At 37.5% G+C, this 14,499-nt stretch overlaps 1 protein-coding gene across 2 annotated transcripts in view; it reads left to right on the top strand.

Moving 5' to 3' along the window:
• Positions 1 to 14,499, top strand: part of LOC128022163 (guanine nucleotide-binding protein G(i) subunit alpha-2-like) — a 50,268-nt gene that overhangs the window by 34,763 nt on the left and 1,006 nt on the right. For both annotated transcript variants that reach the window (XM_052609452.1, XM_052609453.1), the window contains 7 exons: positions 3,789 to 3,831; positions 5,557 to 5,698; positions 8,698 to 8,858; positions 11,219 to 11,347; positions 12,781 to 12,910; positions 13,238 to 13,391; positions 14,224 to 14,441. In XM_052609452.1, the coding sequence (XP_052465412.1) occupies positions 3,789 to 3,831; positions 5,557 to 5,698; positions 8,698 to 8,858; positions 11,219 to 11,347; positions 12,781 to 12,910; positions 13,238 to 13,391; positions 14,224 to 14,414 (950 nt within the window). In that variant the 3' untranslated portion in view covers positions 14,415 to 14,441. The remainder of the gene's footprint in view (positions 1 to 3,788; positions 3,832 to 5,556; positions 5,699 to 8,697; positions 8,859 to 11,218; positions 11,348 to 12,780; positions 12,911 to 13,237; positions 13,392 to 14,223; positions 14,442 to 14,499) is intronic.

Genomic DNA, 14,499 nt, shown 5'->3' with positions numbered 1-14,499 from the left:
ATCCAAGATGAGCTCGGTCCCACAGTTACCCACAGTTACGAGTCATCCAAAAATAATTGTAATGATATTTGGGTCGCGGTCGGTCGGGTCGTTTGAAATAAAGATGACAATTTAACCTTTATAATTTCTCAAAATTCAGTATGAACACATACCCTTATGGTACACAACGTATACAGTATAATGTTTTAATCAAGTTATTATTATTTTTTTTTTTTATGTATGTGTACATTAAAAGTACCATTCTGGCGGTGCAAATGATCTGGAACTAAATGAAGATTGACATTTTGGCATCATGATGTGTTTTGGCATACATTTCTTAATCCCATAGATCTGACCAGAGGGTGATAATCCAAGCTGGGGAAAAAATTAAAGCCATAAATAAGCAGACAAATACATTTTTTAGACAGCTCAATAAATGGCTGACGGTTTTATCCATTTACTAGATATAAACTAGGGCATAAAAACAATCCAGTACAGGGCATCATCAGTCTGCGGTCTCTGCCGGTACATTGATCTAGCCGCATCAAAAGTGTTTGACCGTTTTCACAATATCTTTTTCATTGCCGATTCATTATCCAGCGGTGGGTTTAGCTGGCAAATAATATTACAAATGACCCCCGAGGCACTGCAAGGATGTTCAGCACTTATGAAACCTTCACTTCATTAATCCAAAGTATCCGGTTTGTAAGTGTTTGGTTATGTATGTATTATGTGAAAGAGTGCACAATTCATAAATTGCTGCTTTCTTGTTCCTTTTTTTAAACAATTGCCACGAAACGGTTCACTACAATATTAAGCGATGTGGTCACAACTAATTTTAGTAAGATGTATTGTTTATTTAACATCACTCTGCACAGCGAATCCTAATGGAAATTGCTTGTTCTTTTGTCTCAACTCTCAAGATTGTAGTTATGCCCAACAGGATGCAGTCATTTGTGTTTTGTTTTAGATTATGCTTAGATTATGCTGTGCCACAGCTCTGACACATTTATATATTTTAACCCTATAACTGTGTTATACTTACTATTTAAACTATTTAAAACGCCAATTTGCTGCTTCTGTTTTTGAATTTGATCATGAATCCCTGAATAATTATTATTATTTTTTTTCACCTGATCAGGTCTAACACATTTGTAATAATTAAAAAAAAACATTTATGTATTGTTTAAATTCTTTGTTCAGATCAGATTATTAGCCCAGCATTGCCATTAGACTAGCTTGTAAACATCAGAGCAGAAGAAAAATAAGAACGAGTGAGATGAATTTATTAAGGGAACAGTCAGAGAGATCACGCTCTGCTTGTAAAAGCCTGGAGATTCCTAGAATTTGAGCAGAAAAAGGAGCTAATGCCTAGCAACCGCATCACTAAGGGTGGAGAGCTGTGGCCAAGTCTGTCTGCTGGAGCAGTGAATACAAAAACCCAGAGGACGGATGGAGTGAGAGCGAGAGCAAGAACTAAAGTCTGTTTGAATGTGATTAGATGGATCACACTCATGATCTTAGCCTTTTAAATAAGTACATTACTTTCTTATTATTTCATAATGCAGTTAAGAGACTGTAACACTTTTTAAGTGATGGCCAAGCTAGACAATAAGACAGGCAGAGTGGACCTAGACAGATGTGTACTGTGATAACCTGGGTCGGAGCTGCAGCAAAAAAAACAAAAAGTGAATTATTCTCGCCTCCTGTGTACCTCAGACCATTATGTCCACAAAAACCATTATGTCCAGATCAGGAGTGCACACCTGAGCTCACTGCCACATCGCTCTACTGTATTGGTGCACCTCTCATTAGCGTAGCCTATGTTGTCATTTGCACACCCACACCTGCCCTCAGATCTGAGGTACCGCAACTGTGTGAGAACCAATGCAAAGCAAAAACAACACCTGATACCAGGCCTTCAGCATGTATGGGGAGGTCTAGAGTCTGTCTGGGTTCAAAGGTAACATGACATGTAAAAATATATATATATATTCATTTAGCTGTCCCATCTCTGTCCTCTGAGAGATCGGACACAATACAAGTTTGCCAAGTATGGCAATAATTATATTCTTGTCCATATCATCAGACTATGCAATTGTTTGTTTAATTGAGTTGTTTAAACTGTAAACGTGCACTGCAGTTTTGTCGTCTGCAACTTTAAATGCTCAAGCTCTTGTTGTTGATTACTTCCATACTATGGAAAACAAAAATTGTATGGGAGTCAATGGCTACCAGCAACTGTTAGGTTACCAACATTCTTTCTTAATATCTTTATATTATATGTGTTATAGTTAGTTGTAGTGAGGCCTATATAATATATAACTAATGTAAAGTAGAGTGTACTTCTCAAAGTAGTAGTAGTAATAAAACTAATATGAAATAAATTAAACCTTATTTTTAAAGAATATCATACAATTTTAACACATCGCACGGTTTTAAACGTAAACCTCTGTTGTGCAACACTTTATTTTCCTGACAATAAAATGAAATGTTAAAGTTTTCCTTTGTTAAAACTTAAAAAATTGTTAATGTTTTATGCCTTCATTTGGTAACCACTATTTTTGATCATAAGTTTGTATAAAATCTTTACAATTACAATAATCATTAGAATAATCATTAAGCATAAATCATCACTTTGTTAAAGTTTTATGAATTCAGTTGATTAGACATGCTTTTTGATTAAAAAAATTGATTAAACTTTTAAATTGGAATCCAGAAAAATAAAAAAAATTAAAAGAATATGATGAAGAATAAAATGTAAATTGAAATAACTGATTTCATAAGGCCCTTTTATAGTTAAATTCCTTGGTGGGAACAGCCCTTAACACTAACTTTCTAAACGTGCAGTAGCTGCAAAAATCTCTCAAATGAAAGCCACAAACTGATGCTTGGCTGCAGTCTGAATGGCTGCCATCTATGTAGGATGTGGGAGATCTGATTTTGCATGTTTTAGGTGTTGATAGCAGCTGCTCAAGTGTGAAGTCGTCTCTTCACTTAGAATAAGTGGGTGTGAGCATGTGGCATGTTGACAGGTGTGCAAACGCTGTGATTTTGAACTCGCAGACACGCACAGAGGCTTTCTTTACTTTAGTTTTTCTTTTTTTTTTAGGCTTTCCTCTTTTTGTGCATCTTCGGATACCATTTCATTCGAGTCTGAGGGCAGTTTTCCGCTCATTTTGCAGTGCAATCTGTGTGTGTTTAGAGTTGTGTAAGAGGGCCACAGACTGATGGCTGGAGGGCAGCACTACATCTCAGAGCTGCAAGTCATGTGACACGCTCCCCAACGCGCAAATGTGCCAGTCCGTATCAGATATGTCTTTGTGACGCATAGATGTTTGTTTTTGAGATGTTAGAAGTGTGCTTGTGGGAGCTTGTTGATCCTAGCTTATGGCGGTTATGTTTTGTGTGTTTACATAAATGAGTTCAAATGAGGGAGTTGTATGTCAGATGAGTAGCGTGCCCCTGCTGGCCTGTGGAAAATACCTAGATAAGGCCCCGTTTCCTGTTTGAGAAGCACTCAGACATCTCTATTAAAGGCTAAACTTAAAAAAGCACCGGGTTTGGGAGAGGGTGGAACACTGAAGATCGGCAGCTGAGTCAGCAAAGCTTGAGGAACTGGAAGTATAGGACACACACACACACACACACACACACACACACACTGCTACAGGGTGGGCATTAGCACTAAGACTCGGACTAGATGGAGGGAAAAAACATACACTGTGAGCTTGCTTTCCTCTCGGAAGTAAAGTGTGTGCATGAGTGTGTTGTTTGTATTAACCTTGTTTTCTTTGTTTTTGTCACAGGTGCTGGAGAATCGGGGAAGAGCACCATTGTAAAACAGATGAAGTGAGTGAACAATGTTTTCTCTTCTCTCTTTCAGACTCTTACTCTCTCTGTGCCAGTGTCTGACACTGGTGTGGATGGTGTGAGAGGGAACAGCTGCAACTCTATAGTGGAAAAATGTTAAAAAAGACTATTTTCTTTCTCAAACACATCCATTCAAATGCCACATTGGCAGTTTTTTGCCCCGTCAATAGTTAATGAACTCAAAGTGCACGTACTCACAAACAAACCCCAGAGCTCCAAGTCGAATCGTTCATTTCAATGAATCCGTTCAGTCATCAATTTGAACATGTTGCCTTTCAGGTAGCTAGTAACAGATTTTTTCTTATACATCCGACTGAAATAGGTTATTAAAAATAATGTATTCTCACATAGAGGTCGTCTCACAGCAACTTACCTACCTAGAGAGGATTTTTGAACATTATACAATTAAATGAATGTTAAAAACGCAACACTGATAGCTAAAAATGCTGTCTAGTAGATAACCTGTGTCTTCCTTGCGCACACACACATAAACAGCTGTGGATGTACGAGTGTGTGTGTAATCGGGCCCCTGGCAGCAGTTAATACTGTTTATCTGACCTTGCCCTCTGCTGCTCGTCTTACGCCTCTCTTTCCCAAAGTAGTTTGACACTCTAATCACTCTGATGGAAAATGTGTTGTACTCCTCCTCATCACTGAATGCATCCCAACACACACACTCTGATCTGGGGCACAATCGCAGCATTCACATAATTGAATTAAATTATTATAAAATTACTTTACAATTTAGATGTGCTTTGTTATATTGGAGAGAGTTATCTGTATTTTCCCCTTAAAGGTGTTTTAAATGCTATCTGAGTGTCGTTTGAGTGAGTGAGCTGGCTCTCTGGTTCTGTCCATCCTCATGAGCCAGAGCTGACTGTATTAAAAAAAAAAATTTAAATAGATTTGCAGTCTGACAAGATCCACAAGGCAATTCCTACCAGCACTTCAAATCAATTCAGTGGCTAAGTTTCATCCACTGCAAAAGCCTGTAGATATTAATACATTTTTATATTGCATCTGTATACTTCTGCCAGGCTTTGGTTTAAAACCTAATGCTCTTAACTCTCTGTCTCCGCCATCCTGACTTTGTGCTCGGTTTTATTTTTATTTATTTATTTTTGTTCATATTATAGAACGCTGTTTATGTTAGCTTTTTCTTGTGGAATGTAACTTTCATATTTATTTTGCTGTATATTTATATTTATTATTTAGTTTGTGGTTGGTAATATTTTTAAAGATTGTAAAAGTAGTCCATATTTGATCCAAATAGGGAAAAAAAACACCAACAGTAAAATCATAATATTGTTTAAATATGATATATTATATTAGATAAATATAATTTTATAATAGTTTTTCATATTAAAAGTATTTAACAGTATTTTACATTTTTTAACAATGTAAAAGGTTTTACTGTAATTTTGATATTTAATGCACTATTGCTAAATTTAAATATTAATTTCTATCTAAAAAAGTCTTACCCTAAACTTTTTTTTATTTAATTTAAAGTAGTATTTATAATGGATAGATAGATGGATAGATTTATAAAGTAGTATTTATAATAGATAGATAGGTAGGTTTATAAAGTTGTGTGTGTGTGTGTGTGTGTGTGTGTGTGTATATATGATTTATTTATTGCACATTAAAACAATACAAATCCAAATTGAATGAGGTTGATTGCTCATCTGTGTGTCCGTTTTGCAGGATTATCCATGAGGATGGCTACTCAGAGGACGAGTGCAAGCAGTATCGAGCAGTGGTCTACAGTAACACCATCCAGTCCATCATGGCCATCATTAAAGCCATGAGCAACCTCAAGATCGAATATGAGGACAGTGCCAGAGCGGTGAGTACACACAGTGTTCCCTCAGCAAATAAAGCACACACGCAGTTTTACACACACACTCAGATTATCTCAGATGCCCCCCAGCCTCAGATGATCCTTCCCTCGTCACAAAGCCAGACGTCTGACGGTCTGCAAGTCTGGTCAGCACAGCACCGTGACTAGGTCTTACTTACAAGTTTGGTGAGATTTTTACAACGTTTTTTAAAGAAAGTCTCGTATGCTCACCAAGTCTGCATTTATTTGATCAAAAATACTATTCTATTATTCAAATACATTTTTTTTTACCTCCAAGAGATGGGAAGATGAAGTGTGAAAGAAGGGAAAAATTGAATGAGGAAGTGAGAGTGTTAGCTTTCTAGCTTGGATCTAAAGCGCATCTGATCTGCTCTGGAGAAACTGATATCTATCAGCACAAATTTGTCCTTGCTAAATAGCAGAATTCATGATGTTAAACCAGATTTACAGTGAATGTACAGGGTTAACGCTGACTAAATACACGGAAGTAGGATGCAGGAGTCTTGAGATGTGTTATTAAAAGTCAAACTTGTAACTTGTCACAGCATCTTAAAAAGCAGCACTCTTGGTGCAGAGGATAAAGTGAAGAATATGGCTCCTTTAAACCAACACATGCGGTTTATTTTCAGTGTGCAGCAGCAGTTTAATTAGACGGGTGATGGGAGAGATGGGTTATTGTGTCTCTGCTCTGGGAATAGAGCTGTAAAGTGCTTTTAGAGAGGCTAACAACATCTCTCCATCACATTTAATTAGTGAGAGCGAGATATGTTAGAGACAGTCCCTTAAGTGTCTCTCTTTCTTTCTCATTTATGAGGCACTTGATGTAAGAGATGCAAAACTTCTAACTAATAAGTCAGTGGCTCCTCTCAATAACTAGTCTGTGTTAGGAAAACCCTGTGTAATTAAGCTAAATTAGGGTCATGGCCACCAAAAACCAGTCAGAAGCATTTGTGAGCTGTTTATCAAGGGTGTCAGACTCATTTTAGGTTGAGGACTGCCTCGTAAAAACATCTTGTTAAGGCTAAAATCTATTAATTTATTAAACCTTGGTGTATATATACAGATCAACACATGCTTTTATCAGACTAATGATTTCCAGAATCAATTTTATACTGCTTTAATAATTAAATTGGAAACATACAGTATAAGCCAGTCTTGGTGTTGGTGTCATCGCACTGACAATAACAATTAAATTACAGCTAAACATTACAGTAGTAATATTTCTTATATTTTATATTTTTATTTATATATCAAGAAAAAAAATTGCAATTAGATTTTTTTTTTCTCACCAAATCATGCAGCCCTGCAGACCTTGTGGATTTCTGTAAGGCAGTAGAGACATTATCCATTTATACCCCCCCCCCCCAAAAAAAGGTTAAATTTCTGAATAGAGTGGACCTCACAAACCACCATCTTGACCATACCTATATTTGATTTGATCCTGTTTAGGCTGATTTATACTTCTGTGTCAGACCTATGCCTCAGCCTTTACGCCGTAGGCTATTTTTTGGAGAGGTGCATGTAAGGGAGTGCGGTGTAAGGGAGTGCGTCTATGCATAAGCTATGGAGTAGGTCCGACACAGAAGTATAAATCAGCCTTTACTCCTTAACTTCATCAAAAGCATTGAGTGCCCAGTGCTGTGTGTAAGACAGGAAGTGGAATATCGGCCAGTGTACCTTTTTAAATCGTATGAGTGAGTGCATGTGTTAACCATAAGTCAGAGTTTGAGCAGTGTGCTTTAGACATGTGGAAAACCACGTCCCATGGGGCTGATTCCTCTCTCTCTCTCTCTCTCTCTCTCTCTCTCTATTTCGCTCTCTCTTCTCTTAAGGCCATAAATCTTTTAAAAGGCCTGTAACCATCCTCTCCTCTCTCTGTTCATATCAGTTGGCTTTTTTCCACCACCAAGTAAAAGAACCTACAGTATTCCTGTTTCAGGAGATTTTCAAACATTCCTTGAATTTACAAGCTATTCAACTTTTTAAATTGTGAAACACCGTGTTGTTTCACCTTAACGATGTCTGCAATCTACAGCAGCACACAGTTTAAGAGTTCATCACATCTCCTTGAAGCACAGGGTCGGTCTCTCAGCCCATCACTTCTGTTCATGGCTCCCATGTTCCACCCCAGGGTTGACTTCCTGTGACCTAGATCAGCTCCGTGGTGGGAGGGGTTTGGCGTGAGGCTCCATTCCTACAACATGCACTCTAGGAGGAGAGAGACAGATATGTAGGTAGACGGTTATTTTTGTAGCTCTGAGAGAAGCACATAGGGAAACATGTGGGAGACAGACAGACAGGCTGCAAAAACAGATCGAGACTCCAGTCTGAGATGTGATCGTAGAATCACGAGGTGAGAGCTAGTCATAGGCTCCTTCTCTCCCTATGCGTTTTTGTCTCAGGGGATGCATCTCACATTTGTATTTTGCACTTTTGACCTGTTTGGTCACCCCCACACAGTACACATACACACGTGCTCACACAGCAACAACCACAAGAATATCCCTCCTCCCAGAATGCCACCATACAACCAGTCTCTCCTCATGATAATGGATGTATAGATAATGCAAAGGGACACTTAATATTTATTTTTACCTATATTGACTAAAATCAGGTTTACTAACAAGTGCTACCATTTTGGGGTTTAAACAATGTTTAACCGGAAATTACAGCAACAACAATAATAATCTATTATTGTTACTTTCATTATTTTTCTTGTTTTTTTTATTCAAATATATATTATTATTTTTAATTTTAGAAATACTTAAAAATATTAAAATGTAATTGTGATTAATGTGTAGCAAGTTCTGAGTTACTTTCCAGCTGCTGTGAGGTAATATTTTCATATTGCAGATTATTCATAGTTGATTAAATGGGTTAGACTTAATAAATCTGCCTCGCACGCCTAATACTTTTGCATATGATGCATACTAAGTGTTAATGTGCGTTTTTCAAATAGATCTGTTTATTCCTTTATTATATAGGATGATGCACGTCAGTTGTTTTCCCTGGCCGGACCGGCAGAGGAACAGGGCATCCTGCCAGAGGATCTGTCCAATGTCGTCACCAGACTGTGGGCTGATGGAGGGGTACAGAACTGCTTCACCCGCGCCAGAGAGTATCAGCTCAATGACTCCGCTGCATAGTGAGTTCTCTCTCTCCATTATTGGGCAGAAAGATATTGACCAATGACCATTCGTCAATATTCATGGTATGCAAATGTAATAACTCATAATGCTCAGCATGGCAGAGGATAAATATGCATTTAGAGATATAACAGGGTGGTACCTTACCACATCATTGGTGTTTTGTTTTTTTTAGAAATTAAAACACATTTTCTAATATAATTATTATTATTTTATTTTTTATAGACACCAAAACTGCTCTGCTATAGATCAGAATAATAAGAGTTCCTCTTTAAATGAGGGCCAAAACAAAGCTGTAACTTACTCAATAGTGCCTTTAAATTTAAAAGGGACTGAAAGATGATAATGTGTGATGAGAATAGGCAGGATCAGATCGATACATCAAATGGAGCAGAATCTCTGCCACAAACAGTAAACAGTCCGTTGAGAAACCAATTGCTAATAAATGGAGGGAAGGCCTGGGTCAGGATTTCCATGAATTTTCCCATGCTTGATACACTCAGAATCAATCTGGGGTAGATGGAGCGTTCCCTCACAGGGGATCACGGTCAATTTGCACTTGAAATAGGAAATGAATGATGATGTCATTTGCTGGTGGGAAAAGAGATTATGGAAGGATAGAGGGAGTGCTAATCTTAGTTTTCATAATATTTTGTTGATTTTGCTGGGTTCAGCAGATGTTTATGTGAGAGGGTTTATGGCCTGTGTGTGTGTGGGTGGAGAGAAGTGTGGTTTTACAGAGGCCGCCACTGCTTCTCCAACCTCAAAACAGAGCCTAACATGACTGTATTGACAAGAATAGCAAAACCTCCTTGAGGAGAGATGCAGACTATATAAAAATTATAATTAGCTCATAATAATACAGTGAATAAAAATGGAAAGCCCTCACATAGACAACCGAGTTCAGACACTTACATTGTTCAAAAATATTGAAAAGCTTTTCTTTTGAATTTCATATTCATCAGAGAATCCTGAAAATAATGTATCATGGTAACCCTAAAAATATTAAGCACCACAGCTGTTTTCAACATTGATAATAATAAGAAATGTTTCTTGAGCACCAAGTCAGCATTTTAAAATTATTTCTGATGAATCATGTGACACTGAAGACTGGAGTAATGATGCTGAAAATTCAGCTTTGCATCACAGGAATACATTACATTTGAAAATTTATTAAAATCCAAAGATTTACATTTTAATAATATTTCACAGTATTATTGTTTTTACTGTAGTATTGATCAAATAAATTCAGCCTTGGTGATGATGAGAGACTGCTTTCAAAAACATGAACAAATCATAAAGACCTTAAGCCTTGGAGCAGTTGTGTGTAAAAACTGTGGCTTCTGTAAATGTTTTACACTGCTTTTTCTGTTTGTGTGGTAGACATTAAAGGGGTCATGAACTGAAAAATTCCCTTGATCTTTTGACATTTAAAGGGGTCATATGTGCAATTGTGCAATTTCTGGTTTTCCTTTTCTCTTTGGAGTGTTACAAGCTGTTTGTGAATAGATAAGATCCCTAAAGTTGCACAGACTAAAGTCCCAAACCCAAAGAGATCTTCTTAATAAAAGTTAAGAGTCGTCCATGCCCTCCTAAGACACCTCGTTTAAACATGCCCCCTTGTCTACGTCACTGTTTTGGAAGATTGGCATAACACTGCCCAAATGTTTATGCAAAGAAAGAAGGCAGAACTTTGATTCTCGCTGTAGTTCTGTTGCCACCGCCGCTGTGTCGTGGACATGCATAAGAACTTGCTTCTTTGTTCACTTCATTTCACCTCAGATTCATTAGACGCAAACTGTTCTCTAGAAAAAAAATGTATGCTTTAGTGTTAAGATTAGTTTTCGCTGTACAGTTGTGTCGTAATGGGATTGTACGGCATTAGGAGAAGCAATAACATTCAGTGTTGCTGGCAGGAGTTCTTGCCTACACAGCTGATCCTGTGTTACTGTGAGGCTTCATTAGCCTTTGATTGGCAGCTGAATGAAAATCTGCATCGTCACTGTTGCAGCCTCATCCTATAATATAATAAATAAATGCTTAATATAAAAGTAAATGGACATTTTCATAAATTGCTTTGGCTTTAGCATAGTATATAATATAAAAGGCAATTATTTTGTGTTTTTTTTTTTTAAGCCTTTTTTCACACTATATTTCTTCCTACATATTTAGGAAGGATGCCATCATATTTGGTGCTTCTTGACACCAAAGATGTAGTTTTATGCAATAGTGAGCATACCTAAAGTGTGTCTGGATATTTGGATGCAAATTTGCAAATACATCAATGAAATACAGTGTTATAAAGAAGAAAGAAATGTATTTTTTTTAAAAGCTAATGTTTTGTTACCATCCTTTGCAGTTATCTGAATGACATGGAGAGGATAGCTAAAGCAGACTACATCCCAACTCAGCAGGACGTGCTGAGGACCAGAGTGAAGACCACTGGCATCGTAGAGACACATTTCACCTTCAAAGACCTGCATTTCAAGTGAGAAACCTCTCTGCACTAGATGTCTTTATCTCGCTCTGATTTTAACAGATTTTATTCACACTTTCTAGTATGCACGCTAACGTATGTTGACACATTTACATTTTAAACAACCCATCTGCCCAATCTAACAGCCTCTACTATATCTGTTAGCTAGCAACACCCTCTCTAGCCCTCACTGGAATCAAGGAATTAATTCTGTGCCATCATGAGGTTTTGGGATTAATTTCCCTTAAACCTGTTGAGGGCGTTCGGTTTGGAGAGTTTATGGGATTAAACTGGTCTGGAATGATTCTCTTTGAATGCGTCTGCTTTAATCTACAGAAGAAATGTCAGCCCAACCTTTAGAAAGATCAAACACAAGCCAGCTGTCCAAGATGCTATTACTTTATTTCATCTTATGTAAATCATATTATGTATCGTGTGTAAAAAAGCAAAAGCCACATAAGAGGGAAGATAATTACGGAATTTCCTAGAAATGCCAATGACGTCTTTTCCAGGTCGACATGTTTATATAGTCAAGCGTGTGACAGGCAGAAATGAAGGACTCCTGCAATAGACAGGAAGCCCGAGCTCTTCCATCCTCCCACCCTGTCTCACCCATCCTACTTTAAACCTGTCCATTACCATAGAAACAAAGCCCTGACTCAAAGGTCAACAAATGCCAGTGACACACATAAACGGCCAGACCTAAAGAAGAAGGGGCATAGTAAATCTCCCACTAATACTGAGTCAGCAACTCAACCATTCTGCATTAAAAATGTCCCACGGATTTCCAGTCGACAAAAACAAACTCCAGGGAAAATATGATTTGTGGAAACTAGTAAACTGTAAATGACGTAAAATTAGTTATTGTCATTACATCCTCAGGCCTTTTCTAAACCATGTGACTTTCATTTTTTTTTATTTGTTCTAAATCTTTATAAATCTAGAAATATCACTGTAAAAAAAATGCATTAAAATAGTAATAGAGCTTAGAAACAGTCCATTCACCTTGTACCATATATTAGTAAATGATTTTGCAAGTGTTTTAAGCCAGTACAATGAGTTTTACTAAAGAACTGATTTAAATAGAAGTTATCGTTTCCTAAAATCTTTCTCTCTGCCATAACATATTCCAACTTGTGTGCTGCCGTTAAGGAATGTCGAAAGGGACCAAGGTGTTTTTTCTCTTTGTTTTTGACAATTTATGGATGAAACCTCTATGTATTTGGATTGACATGACAGAAAATGATGGCAGTATGATATATTAAACACTTATTTTGCCTATTATATCATTATTGCTCTTGTTAAATTAAATAAGCTTGTTTGGCTGATCAGACTTGCTTTATTTGTTTAATCAGCAAATTTTCACCTTGACATATCATTGATTTCTTAAAGATATGTCCTTTTATACTGCTGACCATTTATATGGGTCTGCTGTCTCTGTGTAGGATGTTTGATGTTGGCGGTCAGCGTTCAGAGAGAAAGAAGTGGATCCACTGTTTCGAAGGGGTGACGGCCATTATCTTCTGTGTGGCCATGAGCGCGTATGACCTGGTGCTGGCTGAGGATGAAGAAATGGTGAGACCCGCTTTACCCCAGATTAGTCGATTATTAAGTCATAACTAAGTAATATAGTGGCTGGACTTTTTTTCAGGATTCTTTGATGAATAACAAAACTACTAAAAATAGTATTGATTTGAAAGACATCTTTTGTAACATTAAAAATTCAAAATCTTTACTGTCACTTTTGATCAGTTTAATGCATCCTCGCTGAAAAAAGTGGGATAAAAATCTTACTAACCTCAAACTTTTGAACAGTGGTGTAGCTGCGTTACAGTTCAAGCCGTCATTCATCAGAATAGGTCAAGCTCCTGAATATTGACACATCTCTTAATTCCAATACAGAATCGAATGCACGAAAGTATGAAACTCTTCGACAGCATCTGCAATAACAAGTGGTTCACCGAGACCTCCATCATCCTGTTCCTCAACAAGAAGGATCTGTTTGAGCAGAAGATCACACACAGCCCCTTGACCATCTGCTTCCCTGAGTACACAGGTACTATAAAACAACCACCCACCCAATAAATCATTTCAATCAAGTGCACAAGTGCTCCAGGAGTGCTTTTGAGTGCTGCCGTTCAATACCTCGCAAACTCTTGCTTTACCTTTGCATTAAAGACAGAAGAAATCAATATGGACCTCTCCATGGACCTTTAATAATGGTACCTGGTGTTTTGTGCAATAAAGATAAAGAAATTATGGATATTAATATATCAGACAAAACAGTTGTTCTGCCAAGCAATATAGTTCGTAAACTATAGTTCATAGGCTTGAACTTTGACTTATAGACTGTTTTGGCCTGAAGCAACAATTGAAAGTTAAAATGCCTTGATGGATTTGTTTCTTACAAACACGCAGCTTTCATTGTTAGGTGAACTATTAATTTAACCAAGGGCTGTACAGACTGGGGAAAAAAAATATTTTAACCAATAATATTGTCAAGCTGAATATTAACTTACATTTAGAAATGCATCACATTACAGATGTGAAGTATGTTTCTAATGCCATTTTCATGTTCTCTTTAAAATGTACACATTTTCCATGTTAAAATCAGACCAATCTAAACCGGTTTTATTCTGGTATGTCCAGCCTCTGTGAGGCTATTCACTTCGTGTTCATCAAGGGGTTTATTTAAATTAGGGCAGCAATTGATTATATCCCATGCAGCCTTGTGCGTGGGACATCAGTCTTAACATAGGACAGGCCGCTTTACTGATATCGATCAAGTGGAAGAGGTCACGTGTCATTTTAGTGATCAGTATGAATGCGCTGTTCTCCCTTTCCCTACGGTTTTCTCATTGTGCTTTGTGTTTCCCCTCTCTCGCAAGGTGACAACAACTACGACAAGGCCGCCGAATACATCCGCATCAAGTTTGAGGACCTGAACAAGAAGAAAGAAACGAAGGAGATTTACCCTCACTTCACCTGTGCCACAGACACGAAGAACGTTCAGTTCGTTTTCGACGCTGTCACCGACGTCATCATCAAAAACAACCTGAAGGATTGTGGGCTCTTCTAGAGCATGAAAACAGGAAGATGAGTTGAGGTACGAATAAACATTCAAACCAGAGCGTCCCTCCTAGTTGGACTACTTTGGTTTCCAA

Source organism: Carassius gibelio, chromosome A11 (assembly GCF_023724105.1).
Source record: "Carassius gibelio isolate Cgi1373 ecotype wild population from Czech Republic chromosome A11, carGib1.2-hapl.c, whole genome shotgun sequence".
NCBI classification, from domain to species: domain Eukaryota; kingdom Metazoa; phylum Chordata; class Actinopteri; order Cypriniformes; family Cyprinidae; genus Carassius; species Carassius gibelio.
Note: the sequence above shows the minus strand (reverse complement) of the source record. Positions and strands in the feature narration are given on the sequence as shown.